This window comes from Phyllostomus hastatus, unplaced genomic scaffold (genome assembly GCF_019186645.2).
Source record: "Phyllostomus hastatus isolate PE091 unplaced genomic scaffold, TTU_PhHast_1.1 phas_contig_1162, whole genome shotgun sequence".
NCBI lineage: Eukaryota > Metazoa > Chordata > Mammalia > Chiroptera > Phyllostomidae > Phyllostomus > Phyllostomus hastatus.
The window spans coordinates 12,518,522-12,544,843 of NW_025333537.1; the positions used below are offsets into that span (position 1 = coordinate 12,518,522).

Below are 26,322 nucleotides of genomic sequence, written 5' to 3' on the forward strand. Positions count from 1 at the left end.
AAATCCTTCCCGGGTCCAAGTGGCCACCACTGACGATGACCCACAGCACAGGTGGGCTTCTCTTCCGGAGGTGGTTGAGCCAGCCCCGGCGAGAGCCGGGCCGCTAGACCCTCTCCCTCCTGAGTCCTCACTGCAGAGGTTTTGGGGGAGCCCCCGGTTGGGGGTCGGGGGGGGGGGTGAGGGACGTCGGCTGGGGCTTTCCCGGCGAAGCCTCTGTTCTTGAACGGACCGCCCTTCAGTCGCAGCCCTAGGGGAGTCGGGGTCCTGCCCGGGGATGGTTCAGATCATCGCGAGGCCACACCAGCCCCGCAGGCGAGTAAACGGGGCCCGGCGGGGAGGGCGGACGCGCCGGGAGGTCCGAGGGGAACCACGAAGGGCGGGCGCCGAGTGGCACGGCCGGTGCGGGCCCGCCCTGTCTGGATTCGCAGGGCGACGCCTAGCGCGCGAGCAGGGCTGGCCCGGAGCGGATCCCCCCTCCCCGCCCCGGCAACAGTTAATAAACACACACGGGGAGCATCCCAACACTATGAAACGACACACGGTGACAGAGGAGCCTGCCCGGCGTTCCGGCGCCCCGGCGCCCCTCCCAGAGAGACCGCTGCCGTCTTCCGCCCCACGCGCGCCGACGCGCGCAGGCGGGCACTCGCCCCTCTCAAGCCCAGGTCCCGCTTCGCACGGCTCTGCGCTTCGCCCCTCGCCGCCGGGAGCTCCTTCTGCGCCAGCTGCCCGGGACTTTGTAGCTCCACGCCCCCAGCTCTCCAGGCCAAACAGAAAAACCGGGGCACGACCCGAAGTTCAGGCAGCGGGAGGGATGACCGGCGGGCCTCGGCGACCACCAGAGGGCGGGAGGGGAAGGGTCCCGCTCCACCTCGGGCACCTGCGCCGAGATCGCCGGGTCGCGGAGGCGGGGGGCTGCCAATAGCTGGGCGGCCCCGGGGTGCGACCCGCTGCCCTCCCCCCGCGTCCGCTTTCGGGCGTCTCTGCCGCCGAGGCCCGGGGGGACGCCGCACCCCGCCGCTCGCGGCCCGGGGAGCGACCTTCCTTCTCCGCAGCCGCAGAGGGCCCCGGGCCCGGCCTGGGGGCGGGGCCTGCGACGGCGGGGGCGGGCCCGAGGGCGGGGCCCGAGGTGGCGGGGGCGGGCCCGGCCGGGGGCGGGCCGGGGGCGGAGCGGCCGCGGCTGCGGCGGAGGCTGGAGAAAAGTTGTCCCGGCCAGAACGCTCGCTGCCGCGGGATCCGGAGGCGCCGCGGCTCGCACCCGGCAGGGCGGGGCGCCGCCACCCGAGCCGCGCCGCGCCGCGCCGGCCGACTCGCTGCCGGGGTCGCCCCGGGACATGGGACAGCCGGCGGGATCGGCTGGCGGGCGCTGCGCCCCAGGCGGGCGGCGGGCGGCCTGAGCTGCCGGACGCAGGATGCGCTTCGACGGCGCGGCCCCCGGGCCCGCGGCGCCGCTGTGCGGGGCGCTGAGCCTGGTGCTGGGAGCGCTGCTGGGCAGAGGTAAGGCCGCGGCGGGCGGCGGTCCCGGGAGCCCGGACGGGGGAGCCGAAAGGCGAGGTGTCGTGAGCACCTTGGCGAGGGCGCTGGTCCGGCCCCACCGGGAGCGCCTGTGGCAGCGCGGGGCTGCCCCCTTCCCCAGCCGCGCACCGCGGACGTGGGTTTGGGGCAGATTCCGGAGCTTCTCGGGGCGGGGGGCGTGGCTAAGGGACACTGTGTCTGTCCCCACTTAGCTCGGTGAGGACTGAACCCAGCGCAGCTCCGCTGCGGACCTGGGGGCTCAGCCGCGGGCACCCGGCTGCTTTGCCCCCGCCTCCGCGCCCCTGCCGCGTCTGCGGGGCCTGGCGACCCAGGAGGGCCCAAGGGGCCCGGGCACCCCCTCCCCAGCCCGGGGGGCTGAGGAACCCACCTCGGCCCACGGAGGGACGCGCGCTCGACGCGCAGCACCCGGAGCCCTCGGCTTGGCAGGACGTGGACCCCGGGGCCCCCCGAGTTTGGGGGTACGCGAGGGCGGGGACGCCTGTGGGACCCAGACCGGCTTCCCTGTGGGGTCCCAGGTCCCCTCCCTCAGTCTCCTCACCTCTGCAACGGGAATGCCCAGCGCGCTTGACGCTGAAGGGACCCGGTCAGCGACAGCGCGGCCCGGGGAGAACTCATGGAGGCCGCCGTTGCTGTCGTTTCGTCAGGCGGTTTTCTGTGCGTGCGGTCCGGGCGGCCCCGGGGCCGAGGGGCGGGCGGGGTGGCCCCCGAGGCGGGAGCAGCGGGCGCGGGGCCGCGGGCAGGGAGACGGGCGGCGCGCGCGGCTGGCCGCGGAGTCGGCTCGGAGACCCCAGAGGGCGCCACCTGCCACCGCTGTCCGCGCCCGCTCTGCGCTGGTCCCCCTCCAGGACCCCCAGGTGAGTCTCCTGCGCCCCGGGCCCACCAGCCACCTCCCCCTGGGAGAGAGCCCGGCCTCTCCCTCCCGGAGCTCAGCGTCGGGCTGGAAGGACCCGGGAAGGTCCGGTCCGGAGGGACGAGCCGCCCCAGGAGGTGCCAAGTAGCGCTTGCTTTCCAGAAGTCCTTGCGCGCAGCCTTAAATTCCGGAGGAATCCTCTGTGCTCGAAGCTGCAGCTTCTCAGACACACACCGACGGGGCGGAATGGTTCCTTCAAGCAGGGTGCCTGCCCGCCCCCCCCCCGCCCCCCAGCTGCAGGTGAGCAGGTGTGTGCGTGCACGCGAGTGCGTGTGTGGAGGGGGTACTTCTCTGCTCGGCTTGAAAGGGCGGCCCTTTCCGGAAGCCAGCGCCTTCGTTCCGCTGTTGGCTGTGGGTGCCGTCGTGTGCGAGACTCCGTTTCCCCAGACGGAGCGCGGCGGTCCACAAACAAACCCCCTCCCCCCAGTACTTCCCAGCGGTTGTTGGGTGATACCGGCCAGAGGATGCGAAGCACTCGGTAGGAGCAGTTGCGGCCCTTGGACGCCGCGCCAGGGGTGGCAGCACCCCCCACCCGCCAGGTGTCCCCCCACCTCTAGGAGGGGGTTTGATCAGCCGGGACCTCTGCATGCTGACGGTGCTTGTTAAAAGGTACTTTCAGGCTCTTTGAAATTAAAGCTCGCATCCTCCCCCCACCCCATCTGGAGAATTCTGGGTCTGGGTTAGAGGGGTGTCTGGCTCAAGAGCCCAGGAGGGGGGGCTGGGGGAGCAGTGTGGTCGGAAAGGGGAGCTGGGAACTGTGTTTGGGGGGGTACTCGCACAGCCAGGGTTGGGGGCCCAGAGATAACGGGACCCCGAGGCCTCACCCTGTCCCCAGAGCCGCCCCCTCCCGCTGGCTTAGTACAAACCTTGGTGGGGGCGGGGGGGGGGCGGTTCTCTCCTGCTTGTCCTCGCCACGTGGTCTGGGGACCTGCTAGTCTGCAACCTGCGCTCTGCACCGTTTTCCTCGCTGTCTGTCCCGACCGGAAGCCCCGGTCCGGCCCGCTCCGGCCCGCTCCGACCCGCTCCGGCCCGCTCCGGCCCGCTCCGACACCGCCACCGGTGAGATGTGGGCCGCGGGTGCAGGGAGGGCTCTGGCCCTTGTTGAAACGTGCGCTGTCTTAAAACAAAAAAACAGGCGTCTCTGGCTCTTCCAGCCCGAGGATTAAGTGCTAATTTCTGGAATCCTTGAAACCACTGATCAATTTTTAATGCCGACCGTATGTTTACTTTTGACTGTGGACTCAGAGGCTCTGCGGTTCGCCGGGGTTCGGGGTGGTTGCCGCTCGTGGGAGGCCTCCTACACCCCCCGGGGAGGAGTCCCAAGGGTGCGGGCAGGCGCGGCGGGTGCGCCGACACGTCCTGGAGGCAAGGGTTGAGCCAGGAGCCCAGACGGAGCGCAGGAAGTGTGTCGTGGGGCCGAGATGCTGGCGGCTGCTCCCTGTCGCACCGGGGACCCCTGGGAGGGCGGTTCACAACCACCACCTCTCTTCCGAAACCCGTGGGGCCACCCGTGTCTGGAGACTCGGGGCTACCGAGGTCTTGGCACGGCAAGGTCGGCCGTGGCTAGGTGAGGCAGGTCCAGGCGTGGGGCCCCACACGTGTCGTATGATGCCCCACGCCGGTGCGGGGTTGTGCCCGGCAGTGGCAGACATGGGAATTTTGTGTGGCACGTGCCTGTGTTCACACGAAGGGGGGTAAAGGCCACCAAAAGCCTCGTTTTACTCGGGACCAGTGTTGGCCACCCGGCGAGTTAAAAAACAAAGCCCCGTGGGGTTGTCCGAGCTCCGGGATTCCGAGTTTCTCACTGGAGGGGACCGGGCCTGCGGCCGGTGTCCTGAGCAGGGGGAGGGGGGAGATCGGGGGACGGGGTCCTTCCTGGGCCTGCACACGCGCCGCCCCCCGGGCCACTGGGGACAGTGGCCCCTTGTCCGTCCTGTGCTCGCGGCACAGGTCCTCCGCACACGCCCCTCCCTGCCCTTCACCTGGAAACGCCCGCCCCCCCCCCAGGCGTCTTCGAGGGACTCCCATGTCTCAGAGGCCGTCCTGTTAACCCCCGGGCTGGGGGCCCACCTCGCGCTCCCTCTGTGTGTGCGCCGCCCAGGTCCCCCCCCAGGGCTGGGACACGTCACCGCCTGCCCACAAGCACCGTTTTGTCCGCACGGCGCCCTCGAGAAACAGAAGTGAATGGGCGCCCCAGATGGGGGGCTTGCATTCACACAGAAAACCCCAGATTTATGACTTCCCTTCGGAGCGCGGGTGCTGTGCCAGCCTCGGCACCCCTGCCCCACGGCGCCACCGCACCAAAGCGGAGCCTGTGTGTGCCCCGGGGTGGGGCGTATTCAGGTCCCCGCGCACCCCCCGCCTTCCCTCCCGGCCCCTTCCTGCCTCCAGCTCTTCCCGGCTCGTCTGGGACTCACTGTCAGCTGGGGCGGCGGCGGAGCCGGGCGGGGAAGCACTCAGAACCCCCAGTCACACTGGCAGTCGGCGCCTCCGCCCGCCCCGCCGAGGTTACAGCCGAGCCTGGGGGCGGGGGGGGGGGGCAGGAGACGCTCCCCCATCCATAGTCATGAGCAGCGAGGGCAATAGGAGCGCGTCTTTGGCGTGTTAATTGCAGTGCAAGGGAACATTACGGAATTAATGGATTCAGCGGAAAGTCTGATTGATAGAATATTTTTGCAGCAGCCTACTTTGTTTCGAAGTCAGGTTTATTAAGGTGTAATTTGCATTGCAGTCAGAGTCACCCCTCGGCGCCTGGAGTTCCAGGTTTTGACACATGCACACAGGTGAGTAAACGCCACTGCGGCTGAGTCACAGAGCACCCCCGTCACCCCCCGGACCCCTCCCCCGGGCCCTGGCCACCGCGGACTGGCCCTGTCCCCACGGTTTTGCCTCCTAATTCCATAAACATAGGACTGGTCCCCGTGCAGCTCCGGAATCTTCCATCTCGGACTCAGTGCAGTGTGTTTGGGGCTCCCCCCGAGGCCCGTGGTGCGTCCCCGTTGAACCCCAGTAATCCCCGCGCCAGCTGTCCCGCTGGGCGGGGGCCCCACCCCTGGTTTATCCGCTTCCTGGCTGAAGGACCTTTGGGTTGCTTCCTCTCTGTGGCAGTGATGGGAACAGTGACTACGTCTCTGCCCACAGGCTGCGCCCTGTGCCTGTGGGTTTTCCTTTGTTTGGGGTGAAACCCCGGGACTGGGGTTGCCGGGCGGCGTTATCAGAAACCGCAGACTCTTTTCCCACGGGGCGGCACCATGCGTCCCCCCTGCAAGTAAGACGAAAGGGGCCCCGCCAGTGCTGACCTGCGGCCCCTGGAATGTTGGCCGCGTTGTTCTGTGTGATTTTTTTTTTAGCAGTTTTAACAGGTGCCTCGTGGTATTTCTTCGAGGTTTCCACTCTCCCCTGCAGGACCGAAGGGGAGGAGGACCCTTTCTCGTGGGCACTTGCCATTGTATTCCTTTGTGGGTGGCACACGGCTTTTTCAAGCCTCTGCCAGTTTCTCGCGTTGCCTGTTACTGTCCTGTCACCGATCTCGGAGGGCGCCTCATGTATTATGGATGCGAGTCCTTCAGCGGCGCCGTGTTTGCACAGGCTTCCTTCCCGGTGTGTGTCTGCGGGAGAGCCGAGTGCGCTGACTTTAATGCGGTTTAACACATCAAATCTCTTCCTCTTACTCCTCGCCCTTCGCTGCCACCTCTCAGAAGCCCGTGCCTGACCCGGGGCCCCACGGCCCTCCAGATGCCGACAGTGACGCCCAGGTGCTGCCCGTCCCTGCCGACCGGCCGCCGTTGTGCGGGGTCTGTCTCTGGGCGGGGGGCGTCAGAATCTCCAGCTAGTTCGTGGGTTTGGCTGGTGTTCGTCTCCGTTGTGTTGGCTCCTCCTTCCCGCGCTGGGAAAGCCTGTCTCGGGTGCGTGCACGCTGAGAGGTGCGTCTCCTTGGGGAGACGACTCCTGGATCGTCGCAGAGTGTCCCTCCCGGTTCTGGAAGAGACTTCTAGCCCTGACGTCCGTCTCATCCGAGATCAATGTAGCCGCCTCAGCTTCCTTCTGACGGGGGTTTGCCTTGTGGTCTCCCTCCTGTCCTTCGTTTGCAACCTTGTGTCTGTGTTGGTTGTTTGTAAGCAGCGTGTGGCGGAGTGCTGCCCGTCGGCCCAGCCCGATAGTCTCTCTCTCTTCTCCGCTGTGTTTAGACCACTTACATTTAATGCAGTCACCGATACAGTTGTTTTCTCGGTGTTCCATCCCCTCTTTGCCCTTTCTTCCCCTCTTCCTGGCTCCTTTTTTAATGGAATGTGCTTTTTTTTTATCATTCAGTTTTATCTCCGTATTGGCTCATTGTGACATCTGCTTACATGTTATTATGACGTCTCTTAAATTATTATTATATTTCTGTAAGTTTTAGTCATTGCCTTATGGCTTCCGAAATACATCTTCGACGAACCGAGGCCTGCGTTGGAATTACGTTACACTGCCTTAGGTGCGGTGTTAGAACCGCACACACACGCCCCCCCCCATGTTTTTCCTCTACCTGTAATGCATCTCGCACGCGAGCATCCTCTGTCCTGCGTGTGACTGAGGATGCTTTTCAATGGGACGTTGTCTGTAGGCACTTTGAGGAGGGGTAGCAGTTGTTTAATTGGCTCATGCCGGCTCCTGAGTGGGCGCTTCTGAGGCCCCGAAGCTGTTTCTCCGCACGCCTGGGCTCTGCCTGCCGCTCACGTGCGGAGCGGGACGGAGCGTTTGTGCCCTCGGGGGTTTGGAAGCTGCCGGCACGGGGAGGCCCGAGGTGGAGTACAGCCCGCCGGCGTCCGAGGCAGCACGGCTTCCGCGAGGCGCTGCTGCCCCGAACGACGGGTCCCGTGTCCCCCGTGGCGTGCCCATTCCCCCCCCCCCGTTCCATCAAGGGTGGGCCTGGGGGGCGGGAGAGGGGTGTGAGGCACCATCTGCCGGGGTCTGGGGTCCCGGGCCCGCCCCAGACGCGGCGCCGGAGACCGCGTGTTCTCCGGGGGACGTGTTTTCTCCTCTTTCCTCCTCCACACCCCTCGCGTGGCCCGCGCCACGGGAGCCGCCACTGGGGATAACGAGGGAGCTCCTTATCACCGAGCCAGAGGCCTGCGCGAGCCCCACCCTGCTGGGGCCCGGAGGCAGCCGCCGCTCAGCCGCCTCTGCCTGGTGACGGCAGCAGGGCATCAGGCCACCTCTGGAAGGTGCTGGCTTCCCCCCCTTGGGGCCCCTCCTTGCCAGGTTCGCTTTGGGCTGAGTTTCCTCGCTGTTCCCCGGGACCCCCAGGCTGCAGGAGCCTGGATGTCACGCCCCGCCTCCTTGGGCCTCTGCCAGCCAGTGAGCAGAGGCCTTGGAGGCCCCCACGGAGCCCCTCACTCGCAGAGTGAACTTGGGACCCCGAAGACAGCCCCCCCACCCCCAGCACATGGAACGGAAAGCTGCCCTTTCGTGGATTCCAGCTTTGTGATGATTTTAAGCCGAAACGACAGCCACAGCAACTCACACCGTGGACAGAGGGGGCGTGGAACCCCGGTTTTGTCTCCGTGGGAAACGGGGGGTTGGAGTTGGGGGCCCCGAGACAGCGCCCCCGCCGGCTGCGTGGAGACGGCCGTGGGCCAATGTGCGTGAGAGCGTCCAGCCCGTCAGCCTCGGCGGCTGGGGCAGACGCAGAGAAGCCCAGCTCCGGCGGTGGCGTCTGTCGGAGCCGCGGCGTCGCAGGAAAGAAAAGGAAAAGGTGGGCGGGATAAATGCGTCAGGTCGGGTGTTCAGTTACGACATCAGAATTCTTCTTTCAGTTCTTTTCTTGGTGCTGTGTCATTTTTAGGCTCTGTGGGGTGGCTCTGGGCAGCTCCGAGGTCACACCCTTGAGGGGCCGGCTGTCCTTCCCCCGAGGCCCCGTGGAAACGCCGTGCTGGGTCCCCCTGGGCCTGGTTTTGCTTCCTGAGCCTCGTCCCAACCAACCCGCCGGGTCTGTGAGTGCCGGGGTGCTCGGCTCATTCCGGTTGGGAGCCGTGGAGGCGTCGTAAGGGCGGAAAGTGGGGTGCAGGGGAAAACGGGGGCCCCACTCCCAAGGAAAGGGCGAGTGACTGGAGCAAGAGGAAGAAATCAATACCTCTGCGTCTCCGATTCGGGCGCGTGGGCGGCACGGGGGGGGGTGGGGCGGAGAGCGGCCACGCCCACCAGTCGCCTCTGTCTGCGCCCCAGGACCCACCTCCACCGGCCCGGGAGCTGCATTCACGCAGGCGATGGAGACACGCTTTCCTAATTGAGTCTGTGCCGTACCTGCCGGAGCCAAGGATAAACAAACACCATTTATCACTCGCCTGTCAAGCCAGCCCTGCCTTCAGCCTCAGAGGCAGAGCAGGGCGGAGGCAGGTGGGGGAGGCAAAGGCCGGGCCCCACGGGGTGGGGGGGGTCTGGATTCACCAGGTCGGGACCGCGGCCTCCCTCAGCAGGTGCAGGCGCGAGGCAGGGAGGAGGCCGGGTGCTCGGGGCCGCCTGGGTCAGCCCCTGCCCCGGGGTGCCCCTTGGGCTCGCTCAGTCCTGCGCCCCACGGAGCCCCGGGGTGCAGACAGACCTGTGCGGCGGGCCTGGGGAAGCGCATCTGGCCCTCCGAGATCCTGAAAAGGCTCCAGTGGGCCGATAGCGTATGTTTGGCCCTTTCCCCCGCCATTTGCCCACATTGCAGATACAACCTCCATTCTTCTCCATCCTCGGTGTCCCGGGGCGCCCTCCCCCGCGGAGGGCGGGGCCTGGGCCTGCTGGGTCGCCCCTGGAGGCAGGCTGTGGGGGCGCCGGCCCCAGGTTGGGGAGCGAGAGAAGGGAGAGGCGGGTATTCATTCCCCACTTGCTGCTGCCCCTTGTCCCTCTGTCCCCGAGACTAGCTCCTGTCGGGGGCCCCTGGCCGAGACCCTGCTCTCACTGGGCTCAGTAGCGCCCCCTCTCTTGCCCCATCTGGTGGTGACCGTTGCCCACGGCTTCTTACCTTCCGACGCCCGGCGTTGAGTTTTTCGTTCTCTCCGTAAGCAGCCACCACGGAAGGTTCCAGAACCGTCTAAGCCCAGCCCCGTTTCCTGCAGACACGGCCGTGCGTACAGGCACAGCTCACTCGCAGGCAGCGGAGAACACATGGGTGGACACTTGTTGCTCTTGTTTGGAGAGACAGAGACGTTTCCGGAACAAGTGCCTAGTTAGCACCGTCGTCCCCGGGGCCACCCCAGAGTCCCTGACCGAATGCACGGGGACACCCTGAAGACTGGGAGTGTCTCCTTGCCAGCGGCGACGTGCTCCCACAAAGCACAGTGGAACCTCCAGGTCAGGGCCCCAGCGTGCTACGTCACCACCTCCCCCGGTCCTCAGACCCCGGGGCGCTGTGCCCTCTTGCCTGCGTCACCTCTGCCGTGCCACGGTCGGCCTCTCCGGTGTGCCCTTGAATTTCATGGCATCGGCCCTCGGGAAGATTGGGGGCTGGCAACGGTGTGGCCGGTCCCTCCGTGTGGGTCTGCGTGACGGTTCCTCACGATTGCCGGCTCCCGAGGGCGCGCCCCTGGCTGGCGTGTCCCGGGGGCTGCATGTGATTGAACAGGGGTTCAATCAGGTGACGCGTGATTGAACCCCGCTGCAATATTGACGAGGGTCTCTTGGGTCACTGGATTCGGGGGTGTCTGCCGGGCTCGTCTGCTGTGGAGTTGCTCTGACTCATGTTGAAATTAGTAAGTACTTTGTGAAAGAAAAAAAGTGTTTGGAGGCGATGTCAGTATCCGGTTCCTCAGTAGGATTTCAGTGTTTCACTTGTGAACTGGTGAACAGAGCGGGCTCACGCCTCGTGTTCCTCCTCTGCGGCTTGTGTTTCGCTACGGTTACTGTCTGTTCCTCCGGTGCTCAGGGCACCCGCCCCCCATCGGCCGGGGGGCTGCTTTCCCGTGGCTTCGGGCTCTCTGACACGTCTTCACGATTCTTCAAGCAATTCCCTCCCTTCTGGGTACGAGGCTCGCCTTGGAATTCCCCAGCCCCAGGCCTAGAATCAGCTCCGTCCCCTTTAGTGACAGCGGTGTTTAGAAACCAAAGCCCGGGGGCCAGACGTGCTCACGGCTCTTGGGGACAGAGCCGGGACATTGCCCTTCACACGCCGCCACATCGTACACACGGAGAGTGCCCGCTGCGGCCCCAGTCCTGCCCCCGCCACAGGAGGCTCGTCCCAGATGTCCCCCTTCCCGTATCCGTGGCCCCCGCTCCTGTCTCCTCGCCAGGCCACCCTCCCGCCTGCCCCGCCTCAGTCCCTCAGGTTCCAACACCTGGTGGCCGCCCCCACCCCAGTGAGGCCGTGACACTTCCGCCTCCCCAGTCCGAGCAGCTGCCATCCCCTCACTACTCCGTCTGTGACACTGGACACCGGACAGCGGGACCCATCGCCCCCTTGGTCGCCCCCCAAGGGCGTCGGACAGAGCTATTCTGAATACGGACGTCTGTAGTCTTACCCGCACGGATTTCACTGCTGCCTTCTTAGGGAAACCCTGTGCCTCTCCAGCTGCAGGACCGCGCGCCGAGACGTCTCTGTGTCCGGTGCCCTTCTCCTCGGGGCAGGGGAGCCCCCAGAGCCCCCTCAGCCTGCACTGGCCGGCGTGTCACTCGCCAGGTGACCGGCTCCCTTCAGTGGCACTGGAAGGAAAGATGACAGGCATCTTGCTTCTCCCCACCGCGTCCGTGGCCCCTGGCAAAACCGGCCCTTCTGGGCTGTGTCGCTTCTGAGGAAAGTTCTTACACACACACAGACACACACACACACACACGGGCGTGCACACCCTCCGGACTCGACGTCACTTCTCAGGCACAAGGAACCTAAACCCGTAGTTGGGAGAGGAGCGAACCCGTCTCCGCGGTAACGGCCTGTTAGTGCTCCCCTTTGCGAGTCAACGGAACAGCTCCGTCCGTGAAGGGGACTTCACACTTTTCTCCGGGACACAGGCGCTTGGTTTGTGGGTGCAGCCACACACACTCACACTCAACTCACACTCACACAGTCCTCTGGAAACTCGTTTGGGAGGGTGTCCCGGAAGCGTGCCCGTCTTCAAAGGCAGAAGCACGGCCTGTAAGCTGGGAGTCGGCCTTCTGAGGTTTGCAGTCTGCCCCGTGACGAATCTCCCTAATTTCTGCTGTACAGTAGAGCGTTATCTGCGCCTCCGCCTCTTAGCGAGCGCCGCCCTATCTCAGATCTCGCCTCTCCGTCGGAGCTTTGCCCGGAGCCGTCCTCTCCGTGGAAGTCGCCACTTTACATGCTAATTGCATTCCCCTGCCAAATATTTAAATAAGCACATCGCTGATAAGGTGTTTGCACGCCCTTGTGTGTTTCGCCCTGTCTCGTCGTTGCTCTGGGGTGCACGCTGGCCCGGGGTGTGGCCGCCGCGGGGGGCGGGGGAGGGGGCACGGCAGGAAGGGCCGGTACCCGGCCGGGGTTTGGCTCTCGCGATTTCCGTCCCTTGCTCGCACCCTTTGCTCTGTGACTCGGAACCGGGGCGTCTGGACGAGGGGGAAGACCGATTCCTTAACCGTGGACAGAGCGGGGACCGTGCTTTGCGGCCACGTGAGCTGGCGTGGCACGTGACACACAGCCCCACCGAGTTATCGGGGTAGCGGCCTCCTCAGTCGGGTGCTGGGTGGGCCCAGACCACGATATCCCCCAGGCTCTAGTCCGCAAACCCAGGCCTCAGGCAGCGTTTCCCGGCCCGGAACGGAAACGCCCTCTTGAAATAAGCCCACAAGACCCCCAGGTGTTTCCCCGCTGCCGCCCCCAGAGGGGAGACCCTTCCTCAAGAACCCTAATCTGTCCTCCGCAAGCCAGGAGGACGAGGGAGGTTGGAACGTTGCCTCCTGGGGGTCATCCGACAAGACAGACGTCACGTTCCCCTTTCCCAGCAGGAAGCACTGAGCAGCGCTGGGAATGGCCCAGGGCCCCCCGGGTTCTGGGGGGCGCACAACCCGCGCCCCGTGCCCCAGAGGAGATTTGAGCTTCTGTCATTTCAGACTAGAACCTGCACAAGTGGCGCGTGCTGTGGGTGGGCACGCCGCCCTGCTGGTGGGGCCCAGAACTGCAGCCTTCAGGCCCGGAAAAGAGCCTGCAGACCCGAGCAGGAATTGGGGTCCCAGAGGGAGCTGGGGCGCTGAAGGAGTGTCGCACCAGTGGAGCCAGCCGCCAGGGGGAGGTCTAGAATTCTTCGGTTTCTCAGCTCTTCTGTCCCCGTGACCTCCAGTCCCGGGTTCAAGCCCCAGTAAGGGTTCAGCCTCAGACCCTTTCTGTTTTTCTCTCCAAATCTTGACAAAATAGCCTCCCTCTGCCCCAGGCACGTTCAAGGTCACGTTCTGCCTCTGTAGTCGAGACTCCTGATCCAAAGAGGCAAGAAGAAGCACTTGGGTGGAGGCCCCGGGACGAGGGCCGGTCTCCCCTGACCGCGGCTCCTCCCCGCTCCCACCCCGAGTGAACCTCTGCCCGACTCCGCCCACTGGGTGCCGTGCGGGGCGAGCCGGTGGGCGCTGCGGGTGCGGGTCCTCCGCTGCAGCGGGAGCGGCGCCCGAGCAGGGGTCTCGTCTCTGTCGGCTGCGCGGAGACCTCCGTCCCCAGAGCAGTCTGGGCTCACAGTGGGCGCTTCAGCACACAGTAGGCACTTCACAGGTGTCTGTTGAACGAATGTGTAAGAATGCGATGAAATCAGTTAGTGGGTTTCCACCGGCATTTCTTTTTTTTTTTTTTTGATAATTAACATTTTCACGACCGTGGACGCTCGGTGCTGTGTGAGTTTCAGGCGCACACCGTGCTGACCGGACACGTGCACGCCCCACACGGCGGCCCCCGGGGCCTGGTCTCCTGCTGACCACGTGCACGGCCTTCTCCTCGGTGAGCGGACAGGATGAAGCCCCCGGGTGCCCGCCACGCGGCCGGCTCCCGTGTGTCGTGCGCTGCCTCGCCGTGTCTGACATGTGCTGGTGGGTCTTTGCAGAAAGTGTAAAGACCAGTGAGCGAGACCCCGGCCGGCGCTCCACAGAGCGTGAGAAGCTGGCTGTGCTGCTGCATGTCCGCGAGCGCAGGGCGTCCCCCCAAATCCAGACCTCGCCCCGAGCTGGCCTCATCGTCCCCCTCTGCCCTGTGTAAGCCCCTCGGTCCGGCTGTTCCAAGCGACAGGTTCCCGGGACAGCCCCGCCGAACTGTCCCTTGCTCACAGCTTAGCCGTGCATTCAAACAAAAAACTAAAAACAACTTTTGGTGGTAAGTGAGGCAAGTCACAGGCAAAGGGGGTTTTATTTTTTCTTTAGTGCAAAGGAGAGCGTCCCCTCGTCCGTCCGCTTCTGCAGGCCGGGCACAGCACCCGCCCACCCACCCACGGGTGGGGGCGGAAAACCTGCGTCCCCTCCCGGAGCCCGCCCGCACCCTCCGGAGTGCCGAGGCCCTGGGCGCCCTTGCGTGCGGGCAGCCGCTGTGGGGTAAAACGGGACCCATTCCTCCTCCTTCCTCGTCAAGGACTCGGGTCTGCCGGTGGGCGGGGACAGAGCGTGAGCGGGCCGCGGGGAGGTGACGGACATGTCCCTGCACCGGCGGAGGTCACGGACAGCTCCCGACGACCAGGAGGGCCCGCCCTGGTGACAGCCCGGCCTCCCTCACAACCAACCCGAGCGAGCGTCCTGTGCCTTCTCCCCGTCGCCTCCCCGGGTTTTATTTTAATTGCTCTGCTCTCGAAAAACAACGTTCTTCTTAAATTATTCATGGTGGTGTAATGTTCATGTGATCGGCGTGATCATTGTGAGTTTTCATAATTGATGGCCTCGGTCCGACTCCATGTGGCACACAGCGGCTCCTGGAGGGCCCCGGGTGACCGGGTCTCTGGGGGACATGCTGGGAAGTCCGGGGGGACCCGTCCTGGGCTTTGCTCCTTGGGGGAGACCTCCGGGCGTTCACCTCCAGGAGTGGGGGTGAGGGCAGCTTGCAAAATGGAAGGGGAGGGGTCCGTCTCTTGGAGGGCCCGGGAGGCTCCCAGCTCAGCGTCTCTCTCGGGGCACCCCCTGCGTGGCCTGCACAGCAGCGCCGGTCACAACGGGCTGGCGGGGCAGGAAGGGGACGGACAGGGACAGACACACAGTGGGCGCCTTTCCCGGGATGCTTTCCACCGGGACTGGGCCCTTCTGGGGGGGCCACCAGAGAGGAGAAAGACACGAAGCCCCCCCAACCGCCTCGTCCAGTGGTCGCCAGAGGTCGGTCCGGCCACCGCGCTCAGCGTCGAGCAGCTAACCCGGTTCCCCCCACCTTCCTCCTCTGTCCGGGGTCCCAGTGCTTCCCGGGTCAGACTCCATGGCCCCGGCCGCCGCGTCTCTCCGAATTCTTGAAGCCGCGGACTTGGCCACGTTCTGCTCCCACCCCTAGGGGCGCTGCGGGGTCTCCGGCCCAGAACCGGAGTCAGACGCGTCCCCAAACCGCGGACGAACCTGGCTTCCCTCAGTCTCTCCCAAGGCCCCCCTTTCTGCCTCGCGTTCGAGTCTCTCCATCGCCTTTATCTGCCGATGCAGCGGAGCGTTTTGGGGGATGTTTGCTGGTTGGACCCACAAAGCTGGGGGCCCGGAGTCTGAGCCCAGGAGAGGGGACACGGGGCTGACCCAACACGCGGGCCAGAGTTCCCCGATCACCAGCCGTCCCGGGGTCACTCTTCTTGTTGGGGTACTTCGGTACAACCGGGCACTCTCTCCACAGGCGGGGGCGGCTCCCACACTCACCGCCCCGGCGCTTCTGTTGCCCCGGTGGTCACTGTTGTTCTGTCTCCCGCAGCACTCTCGGGGCTGCCTCGCCCTGAAACCGCGGTCCGCATGGTCGCAGGCCTGTCGTCCGTGGCATTCAGGGTGCGAGACATGTTCTCGAGGCTGGAAGGAGACACGCACTTTGCACGGCTTCCTTTCACACGTGGCCGGGGCACCGGCCGGGACGTCCCCTCCCTTCCTGCGCTGCCCCCCGTCCGGACGCCGCACAGGCGTCCCGGGAAAGGAAGCCGGGGCAGCCTCCGCCCAGAACCGACCCCGGGAGCGGAGAGTGGACTTGAACTTCAGCTTGGCTCCCGGCCGTGAGGCTGGTGAGAAGGGGGTGCATCCGACCGTGCAAACCGTTCGTGACTGTCTCTCTCCTGACTCACCTGTCTACCTGGGCAGTCGTATGTGCTGATGCTCAGGGCTTACTGCCCTTGTCACCCTTTCTCCTAGCGGGCGTTAAAATAAATGTTGGATGATGCAGATGAGAGTGCCGGCCTGCGTGCTGTTTGGGGGCCCCTGGACTTTCCCCACCTGCGCGTCCCTCGGAAACTCATCTGTCCTCTTTGGACCAAACGAACCCCATGTTTTCATGGACGGGGTTGGGGGAGATATACCTGTAATTCTTCCAGGTGGGTTTTTTTTTTCTGATTGCTGTGGACAGCTTCTCGTCTTCGCCTGTTTAAACTTTCATGACCGAACAGAGCGAGGCCAGAGGTGGTTCTCAGGAGTCGGACCGGCCGACTCGGCACGTGGCGCTGGCGAGGAAATGCAAAGCGGCCACCAGGGGAAGCAGCCGCCGGGAAGGAGGTGACACAGTGCCCACCACTCCCCCCCAAGCCCCCGCTCTCCCCCCCCCAGCCCCCGCTCCCCGGTGCATTTTCTGAGCGCCGACGCTGCCGTGCAGGAGCGGGGCCAGCGCCCCGGCCCCCAGCGGACATGGGGCCAGCGGCTGCGAATGTCACAGGTTCATCAACGCGGAAGGGCCCTCGTGTGGGGCCGGATCCATCTAGAGTCATAAACGGGTTATTAGATGGTGCGCCCTGGTCTCGCCTCTAAGCGACTCACGGCCGCGAGGCTGGCTCCCCGGCTTTAATGAGCTTCGCCTCCCCGGGGCGGGGGGGCGACCGTCTTCCCTTAATTAACGCTGTCGCTCCCTCGATGGCCCTCCTGGGCCGGGCGGACACTGACCGAGGCCAGGGGACACTGGCTCAGGGGCGGCGTGGACTTCAGTCCTTAGCCCACCCCTCTCTCTCTCTCTCTCTCTCTCTCTCTCTCTCTCTCTCTCTCTCTCTCTCTCTCCCTCTCTCCTTCTCTCTCTCTCCCTCTCTCTCACCGTCCTTTAGGAGAGCAGAAATACGTGCTCATTGGCACAGTTGTTGTTGTTGTTATTATTATTATTGTTATTTTTGATTCAGTGTCTCGTCTGACCTTTTGTGTTGGGACACCTATGGGACCCGATGGGAACCCTCTGAGTGCGGGGACCTGCTGTGATTGTAAAGCGTAACCCGGACGCAGAGAGTGGAGTGGTGGGCGCTCGGGGCTGGGGTGGGCGGGCGGGGGAAACGGGAGCTGTGGCCCCAGGGTGCACGTTTCTGGTTGTAGGTGCGAGCGTTCCGGGGGTCTCCCGGGCGGCCTGGTGGCCGGTGTTCACAGCACGGCACCCCACGCACGCTTGCAAGGGGTCAGCGAGCGGACCTCACGCCCCTGCGGCCGAGGGTCTGCAGGGCCGTCTGGAGCCTGCGCGCCTCCCCATCCCCCCGCCTAGGTCTGGACTCCACGAGCCCTGGCCCCCGCCTGGATCATGTTCTTGGGGTTCCGTGGCACTATCCGGCCGTCCCCCACCCCGTGACGGAGGTGGGTTTGAGTAACTCCAAGGCGTCCGCTCGGGGCCGGGTGCGCAAAGCGCAAACCAGCACCAGAGCAGGAGCTCGGTGATGGGGCCGGCGTACGCGGGGGCCGCACGTGCAGGGCCGACCCCAGGGGAGGGAGCAGCCCCAGCGCGGAGGGAGCGTTGTTGAGGAGACTCCCCTCTGTCTCCCTCGTGGGGACCCCAGGGTCCCCCCGTGCCCGAGCCTGGAGAACCGGCTGGAAGATGGAGACGAGGGAGGAACCTCGCCAGCTGAGGTCGTCATGTTTTTAAAGAACAAAAAATCCCCGCTGAAGGATTTGTCTACTGATGTTAGAGAGAGCGGACCGGGGAGGGGGAGGAGCGTCGAGGTGAGAGAGAAGCAGCGGTCACTCGCCTGCCGCACGCCCCCCGGCTGGGGACCAAACCCGCAGCTGCGGGGTGCATGGGACGAGGCTCCCCCCGGCCGAGCCCCCCGGCCCAGCCACCGGCCAGGGCGCTGAGGTCACGTGCGATCTCACAAGGTTGGCAGCAGTCACGGCAGACACACGCGTGACCCCAACACTGTGAGCTCATCACACGGCGATTGTTTTAATCCAAACAGGCGTGGGTGGTTTATTACACGCAAAAGCTGGCTGACAGATAAAGTTGGTGCCACCAGAGTCCCGAGTGACAGATGATTGCCCAACTAAAAAGTACCTCTGAGGACACACGCACATCCTTTTCCTGACCTCCCACGATGGGTCGTGTGCTTTCTCCTCCTCCTGGGGACAGATGCAGATGGCTGAGGCTCCTCGGCACTCGCAGTCGGCATTTGCTAGAACTGTAGGAGTGAGTGTGTGTGCATGTGTGTGTGTGTGTGTGTGTGTGCGCGTGCGTGTGTGCGAGCTGAGCTTCAGGCCGCCCTGGATACCGCCTGAGGAGAAAGGGTCGGCACACATGAAACCACAGGGAATTTGCGTTGCAGACTTCAGACACCGAACTTCCGGCTGTTTCCACGGAAAGACCCTGCAGCTTGGACGGCTCACCCGCGGACAAAGGGGGGTGGCCGGAGCCTTTGGAACAGCTTGCTGGGTGGGTGGGCCGGCATGGGTGGGAAGGAAGGAGGGTTTGGACGTGGTGGTGGGGGGGCGGGTTAGAGGGGCAAGGTCTACTCTGGCAACCACCCGAACCCACCTACAGGAAGGAGGGCGGAGTGGCCGCAGACCGAGGCTGAGGCCGGCGTCCAGGCCGTGCCCAGGGGTGCCCTGTTGGCAGAGAGGGCAGACGGGACCCACCATCTTCCCAGCAGCCTCTTCTCGGGAGCATTTCCCGTGGTGCAGCCCGCACAAGAGCGCGGGTTTTATTTGTAAGGTTAATCCTCGGTTCCCCGCGCCGACCTGGAGACCTCGGTCCTGAGGTCGCCCTCCAGCCCGGGAACCGGGCGCGTCCCTCCAAACGCACACGGCTCCGCGGCTTCGCGGGGTGGTTCCGCGTCTTTCTTTCCTTTTCGATTCAAAATGAAATTATCTGGGATGACGAAGCTGCTGCCGCCGCGAAACAGTGGGCACTCGGTGACATTTAAACATCATTATCTTGGTCTCTAATGGAAAAATTGGCCGGCGATTAAAAACAAGGCTTCCCTATCGCCATCTGAAGACCTGCCATTCGCAAATTGCCTCCTTTAAGAAGACAGAGCCCCCCCCCCCCCCCCCCACCCCCGAATCTATTACTTGGTCTTCCGGAGAAAGTGCAATGCAAGCGAGTCCGCGGCTGGGCCTTTGAAGGCCGCCCCGATCGCCGGCAGCATTTTCCGGGGCGACCCTGCAGGGCCTGGTGCCCGTACAGACGGTGCCTTGGACGGACAGGAGTGGGGCGGTGTTTACTGTCCGACGTGACCCTGACGAGAGAGGTCGTCTTGAGACGTCAGGAATCCAGCCTCAGGGTGTACGGGAAACTTACTTGGGGCACTCGGGGCCCTTCGCGCGGCGCAGTTAGCGAGCTCCGTCTGAGCCCGTGTCTGTCCCGACAGGGTCGCGTGCGACACCGGGGGCCGGAGGTCGCTGTTAGCCCAGAATGCAAATCCCTCGTTCCAGGAAAGGCTTTCATCCTGTTGGCGTGGGTTCCAAGTGCTCACGGGTGCGGATCTCGGGCGAGCTGTCGGCACTCCGGGGAAGAGGCGCCGCCGTGCCGTTCGGGGGCGCGGGGTTTTCAAGCCGTCGCGGTATTTTCAGAAAGGCTATGGGGAGAGTCTAAGGATCGGCCGAGGTGTGGGCGTGTGACACCAGTGTTTGTGTGTGGCAGGTGTGCAGCCGGCTCATTGTCCTGGCTCCTGGAGCTGTTAAGCAGGGCCTGTTGCCCTGGCTGGTGTGGCTCAGTGGACTGAGTGCCGGCCTGTGAACCAAAGGGTCGCCGGTTCGATTCCCAGTCAGGGCACAGGCCTGGGTTGTGGGCCAGGTTCCCAGGAGGGGGCGCGTGAGGGGCAACCACACATGGATATTTTTCTCCTTGCCTCTCTCCCTTCCCCTCTGTCTAAAAGTAAATAAAAAGTCTTTAAAAAAAAGCAGGGGGGCCTCTGTCCGTTAGTTGCCCCAAACCTGTTGTCCCGTCTATGAGGTGGGTTGTGGCCCAGGCCTGGGGGAGGAGGAGAATTGGAAGAAGGAAGGAGCATTGCTCTGGTCCCGATGTTTCCTTCCTCCCAAGTTCAAATGTGGAAGCCCTGCCTGCCCCGGTGCTGCAGTCAGGAGGCAGGGCCTTTGGGAGGTCACCGGGTCATGAGGGCGGGACCCCAGGATGGGATCAGCGCCCTCTGTAACTGACCTCTGAGGCATCCCGCCCCACCCACCCTGTGAGGGCGCAGCGGGAAGGCAGCCCTCCGCGGCCTGGGGGAGGGGGCTCCCCCTGGACCCCGACCCCACGGGCACCCAGACCCCAGGCACCAGCCCCCGGGAGCACGAGAACTGAATGTCCGCTGTGCACAGGCTCTCCCGTAGGTGGGGTTCATGCTGGCAGCCGGACGAGGGCCCTCAGAGCACTCCACGACGGCAGAGGGGTTCGTGCTGGCAGCCCGACGAGGGCCCTCAGAGCACTCCACGACGGCAGAGACACGAGGCGGGGTCGTCTGCCCGCGCCCTCTCCCGCCCCTGCCCGCCCACGGGGGGCCATCTGGTCGGAACGCTGGCACCCGGGGCCGCCGCGGCGTAGGTACCATCGGGCGAGCTGGGGCTTGGGGCTGTCGGCCAACAAACAGCCGTGGCCCCTGTGAGCACCGAGGAGATGGGCCGGCCGCCGCCAGCCGTGAGGAGACGCCGGGACCCCGAAGTGTCCGACCTGGAGGGGCAGGAAGGGACTCCCCGAGGCTCTCGCCGTCGCTGCCGTGAGCGGCCCCCTTCCTCCCGGCTCCCTGGGGGTCCACGTCGCTGGGTTCCCTGCACGGGACTGTGGCACCCGTGGCGTGTGGCCGTGGTGCCCGTGTGTAATGCGCACCCTTGTTTTCCCCGCAGAAACGTGGGCAGCCTGGCACGCACGGCGCACGGCGAAACCTGGTGCTTCTCCCCTGAGACTGGACAAGGGGGGGTACCGCCCACAACTCGGGGTGCTGGCAGGGAGGGACGAAGGACTCCGACTTGTCAAAATGTGCAAGTGGTCGCCCCAGCTGGGGCCACGCTGGTCGGGGGCATTTCGGACAGTTTGAGCACGGGTGTTCCCGATCGTCAGCATGTGCAACGGTGAGCTCCAGGTCTCCGAATCCGGGGTGGGGGGGGGGTAAAAGAAGCAAAGCTCCTGAAGGCCTGTGTGTGCACGTGCGGTGCCGCAGTTCACGGCCGTTCTGCGGGAGTCACTCCTGCCAGGTGACACGGAAACGAGGCCAGGTACTTCCACGCTCTCCTGTGACCCAGATGTGCTGTGAAGCCCTTCCTCCGGGTGTAATATAACCCTGAACGATTCCTCCTTGCCCGTGAATAATTAAGGGAGGCAAAAGCTGTGCTCGCTCTTAATGGCATTTTGACTTTCGAGTTTCTCTTTGGAACGAATGTGTCCCCCGCGCTGCTGCCAGGATTCGGGGGAACGGCGGGCTGGTCTCCCCCCTCCCTGCGGTGAGCCACACCTGACGCGCTCCCGACAGCGTCCCCACCCGGGGATCCTGCTCACCCGGGAGCACCCCCCATTTTTCAGTGGGTCATCACCCCCTTTTCTTAGGGGCACACCCCCCCACCACCACTCGGAGCCCCTCAGCGTCGCGGTTCCAACCCCCCCTCCAGAGAAGGCCACCTGGCCCGGGCCCGGCCAGTGGGGCTCAGTGACTGGCCAAGGGGCCGGCAGATCTTCAAAGTGGGGCCACGCAGCGGCGAGGCGCGACCACCTGGGCCTCTGCCGCCGCACCGTGAAGTGGGCACTGTCTCTCTCACCTGGCTTGCGAGTCCTGGGGCGCGCGGTGGCCGCGGCGCCCACACACGGAGCCCCCTCGACGGAGCCCCCGCACATGGAGCCCCCTCAACGGAAGCAGCCCGCCCAGGGGGCTGGATGTCACCTGAGCCCGAGAGCCGGTGTCGTCCGGACCCGCACTTCCCCGGGCTCCTCGGGCCTGGACGGCCCACGGGCTCTCTTTTGCGCCTCGGCGAGCGCGGCGGCCGGCGGGCGGGTGTCACCGAGTCTCACCGAGTCCGCCGCCTGCCACCGTGCGAGCGGTCCGATCAGGGAAATTCATTGCGCTTTTCACGCTCGGAAGCACGCTGCTGGGACAGCAGAGGGTCCCCAGGGAGGCGGTCGACGGGGCACGGGACCAGCGCCCCAGAGGGAAGCTGTCACTGTGTCGGGGGCCACTGTCCCCGAGACGGCTTCGTGGAACGAAAGGTCAGGGCCGGGTGCCTCAGTGGGTCCTCAGTGCGGGGCCGGGCGGGGGCTGCAGGGTCACCCAGGGTGGGCGGGGGGTGGACCTGCGCCCGAGGGGGGGGGGTGGCCTGTGTCTCCGGCTCTCTTCTTTACCTGTTTTCAGGGGTGAAAGTTCAAACTGCATCAAGCCTGTTAGGCTGGCCCAGAGGTGCGTCCCCCAGGCCCGCAAAGTTCACAGGGTCCTTTCTCCCGCTCCCACTGTCCCATGTGGGACGGCCCTGGCCACACCGGCTGACCCCCACATCTCGTGTCCATTGCCCCATTCCATGGCCGCCCCCAAGGAGGGCCCAGAGCAGCCCGGTGACCAGGCCAGGCCCCCCCGGTGACCCTGACCCGCAGCACTGGAGCCCACGCCAGGCTCTCGGTCTCCGTGCCAGAACCCCCACGCCCTCTGCCGCGCTGCACTCGGGGACCGACCCGGCCGGCCGCTGCAGCCTCCGCCAGAGGCCGGCACGGTGCAGTCGTCACGGCCGGTTCTCCATCCGCCGTCCCCGGGAGCTGTGTGCATTTCCCACGGCTGTGCCGTGGATGCCCGGGGGCCACCCTCGCACACACGGAGGCCGCACTGCCCTCTGGGGCCCCGCAGGGCCCCGGGTTTCTGTTCGCTCTGGTGGGCTCAGACCCATGAGGCCAGTCCCGGGGCAGTGGAGGGGCCGGCAGAGGGGGGGGACTCTTCAGGAGGGGGGAGAGGGCGGGTGCCCGTGGCCTGGGACACGTCTGTGGCCCGGGCGATCCCTCAGCCCCAGGCGCCGGGGGCCGAGTCGCAGTGAGGACGCAGAGGCAGGAGCGGCGGGAGCCGGCGGGGCGTGCCCAGGGGCGCCCAGAAATGGCGGGGCCTGTGGGGACTTATTTATTTTATCACATCTCTTCCCCCTGAGAGGATCCGCGAGTTCCCACAGGGAGAACGCGCCCCGCCCCCTTGTTCGAGGCCGGGTACCCTCTCCCTACCGCCGGTTGTCTGAGAACTTGATTAAATCCATCAGTCACAGCTGAGAAGAAAGGGTGGGAAACCCAGAAATGGTTCGGGTTCCTGGGAGACACTTGAACTTGGAGTCTATTTAATAGCTCTTGGCACAGAAAGCAAACAAGAGTCTCTCGGAGATCAAAGGACTTTTATCTCGCTCGGTGGAGAAATCTGTTACTTCAGTCGCTTATTGTCGGAGCCAAAAATATCCCCGGAGTGAGGAAAGACGGAACATGTTGCCCACACGATTCTGTCTTTATTGCCGGTCCGAGGGGCTCGGTTTTCAGGTGATTTCTGATCTTTATTAAAAAAAAAAATTGATTGGCGACGGCAGGAGTGAGGAGCTGAGTGTCGCACCTCCTGTTTGGGGGCCGTCTGAAGGGACAGCTAAGTGTGGAGCTGGCAGACACTTGCGCGTGGATTCCCCAGTGTCTGATTAAGAACCTACTGTGTGCCGTCCGCCTTTGGGAAATTCAGTGGTGGAGCGGGTTGAATAGTGTGTCCCCAACACCCCCCCCAAAAATCTGTGTGCGCCCTGAGCTTCAGACCGTGGCTGTGTCTGGAAACAGCCCTTGCGGGTATAATTAGTCGTGTTCAAGGAGGTGGTTCTGGGTTAGGGCGGGCCCTGAATGCCGTGACTGGTGTTGCGGGAGGAGGAGAGGACGCACAGAGACACAGCGCAGATGACAGAGACACGGGTGGGCCGAGACAGGCTGGAGCTCGGGGCTGCGAGCCCAGCAGGGGCACGGGGGCTGCCGACCGACCCCCAGAGCCGTGGGGGACTGCATCCCCGGAGTCCCCATCCTCCACGGCCAGGGCTGCGGTTGGAGCGGCAGACAAAGGCCCCAGGCAGGGGACAGGAATGCTGTCTGCGTTTTTTTGTTTTGTTGCTGGGGCCCTGTGGTCACTTGAGCACCCTGTCCCGTGGCTGAGGATGCAGCGCCCCTGCTCTGTCGTGGGAGCCCCGGGGGGGTCCTGCTGGTGGCACCGTCGGGGCAGCTCTGAGGGTCTGGGGCCTGAGGCGGCCTGCCCCCCTCAGTGCCACCGGTAAAGCCCCGGGGTCCCAGCTTCCGTGTGTCATCGTCCTCAGTTTTCACGGTGTCCTCTTCCGGCGGGAACACGGATCCGGCAGGCTTCCTGGGGCAGTTTTGGGGGATTTGGGTAGATTTGGGGTGGATTTTGGAGCTGCGCCTTCTGCATGCCCGGGAAGGGCGGCCGACCCACAGGCCCGTCTGGGTGTGTCCGAGCCCCGCTCAGCTGTGCCCCCTGCGGAGGAGGCCGGGGCGGGGGGTGGGGGTTCCCTTCAAGGTCACAGCCTCGACCCCTGGGCGGGCGTGCAAGGCCGTGACACAAAGTGAGATTCAGAGATTCAGCCCCTTGCGAGCCTCTGATGGGGGGTGGCGGGGGGTGGGGGCAGGGAGAAGAAACCGTCTGTCTCTCGTCAACAATTCTTCACTAGCTTGTTTTAAGTAAATGGTTGAATGTTGCACCATCTTGGTTTAATGTCTTTGTTCCTTATTGCAATTATTTTTTAACATGGCGCCGGCTTGGCTTACCCATAACTCTCGTTCTGTGCACGGCGTTCCCGCAGCTGTCTTTGTGCGGTTCTTCAATCTCTCGGTTGAAGACGTGACCAGCACCCGGGAGCCCTCGGCCCTGAACACAAACCAGGAGCTGGACATGCTCCCCTTGAACATGAACTTGAACTTGGGGAGTAGCGACCGCCCCCCAGCGCTGCAAAAGGGGGTTACAGAAATGCTCTGAAGGCTTGTTTTATTTTTGTTTGTTTTTAATGTTTGCTCCAGCAGCCCAGGCTGTGGCAGGCGTGTCTTTACTTTGCGGTGGGAGTCTTCATTGTTCGACACCAAGCATTTCTCCATTGTCTCCCGAGGCGACGCAGCTCTTCTCCGCCTCCTCGTTCTCTTCTCCCAAGCGGAACTTTCTCCTCCCTTAACTGGTTTCTTTAAGGAACAAAGCCAGGAGTGACCTGGGTTCCCTTGGGCTTATATAAGAAAGAGAAATAATAACAGACGGCGAGGTAAACTCCACAGCTAACAAATGTATCTTTTCAGGCCAGAAATGTTTACTAAACGCAGGAGGTTTGGACAGCGGTGCCAGCCATGCAACGCGGCAGAGAGAGCTCTCGGAAGGGGAGAGAGAGGAACATCTGTCAGGAAACAAACTAACCGGCAGACAAAAGAGGAGCCAATTAGCCTAAGAAAGTTTGACAAACTCCGTTTCTCTCCTGTTTCCTTTTTGCATAATTTCCTCCAGGCTCCTTAGAAAGGCGGTCGGAGCACTGCGGAGGAACATGGAGATTGTAAATCAGCGGAGATTGTAGGTGTTTCAGAAGCAAGTAAAGTCTGGCTCTGTCATTTATTTATTCTACCATCGCGGATAGGGTATGAAAACACAGACAGGGTGGAGAGTGTGCAGGCCTCTGTATGCAAACGGTGCGGATGGAGGAGGTGGACGGCGCCACGTTGGTGCGTGTGTGGCTTCGAGGTCATGAATGCAATGGACACAGTTGCAGCCCCAAGGCTCCGGGAGGGTGAATGAGTGTCAGAAGTTGGGAAGAGACACTGGACTCGACTTTGTGTTTGAAGATGCATTTCTACAGGACCTCTTCGGAGCTTCCTCTGTTGTTACATTATTCCACAGTGGCTCTTTATCACCAATTAATAATAATAATAATAATAATAATAATAATAATAATAATAATAATAAATTCCAAGTTTCTTGCTCCGGAAGTCCCTGGGGGGCAGCAGATGCTTGAAACTTCCTGCCGCTCGCATTCCCCTGGCATTGCAGATGTTACCAACCGCGGGCTGACGCCCGTCGGGACTCGTTTCGTGTACGTGAGTGGTGAGCCACGCCGCGCTCTCCCGGAGGACCCCTCCGGCCTGCCTGAGGGTCTTGCCGGGGAACAAGGGTCATTACGCGTCCCCGTGGTGGACCGCGTCCGTACGGCTCTGGGAGTTGATTACCTCCTTAATTCCAGCTTTTTATTGAATCAGGGGGCGATCACCCACCGTGTCACTGAAACCCTGCTGAGGCGGCGGCTGTCGGCAGCTAGTTGCACGCCATTTTTTTTTTTTTTTTTAGAAAACTGAGCTTTAAATAAAAGCCAGTATTTCATTTGTCTGAGGCTTCGTTCGCTGGCGGGCGAGAGTAAACAGGGGCGGCGAGCGGCTAGGAGGGCGGGGAGGGGGTGGCGAGGTCTCGGTGGCCGTCGGGAGAGGGGCTGCATGCTGGCACCACAGCCCTCAGAGAGCAGACCAGGGGGGCGCTCATGTGAAGTTCAGAAAAGAGACGCAAATAAAAGTAATCCGTTTGCTCTGAGAGCCAGCAATGTGGGGGTGGGGGAGGGCTTTCCCTAAGAATCAGACGTTCGGGGTTCACGCCCTGCAGGGCACC

At 64.0% G+C, this 26,322-nt stretch overlaps 1 protein-coding gene across 1 annotated transcript in view; it reads left to right on the plus strand.

The window, feature by feature from the left end:
* The first annotated feature begins 1,394 nt into the window (after positions 1 to 1,394).
* The window catches only part of TMEM132C (transmembrane protein 132C), a 130,889-nt gene continuing 105,961 nt past the window's right edge, over positions 1,395 to 26,322 (plus strand). The window contains exon 1 of the mRNA XM_045844671.1: positions 1,395 to 1,494. Coding sequence (XP_045700627.1) covers positions 1,410 to 1,494 — 85 coding nt within the window. The 5' untranslated portion in view covers positions 1,395 to 1,409. The remainder of the gene's footprint in view (positions 1,495 to 26,322) is intronic.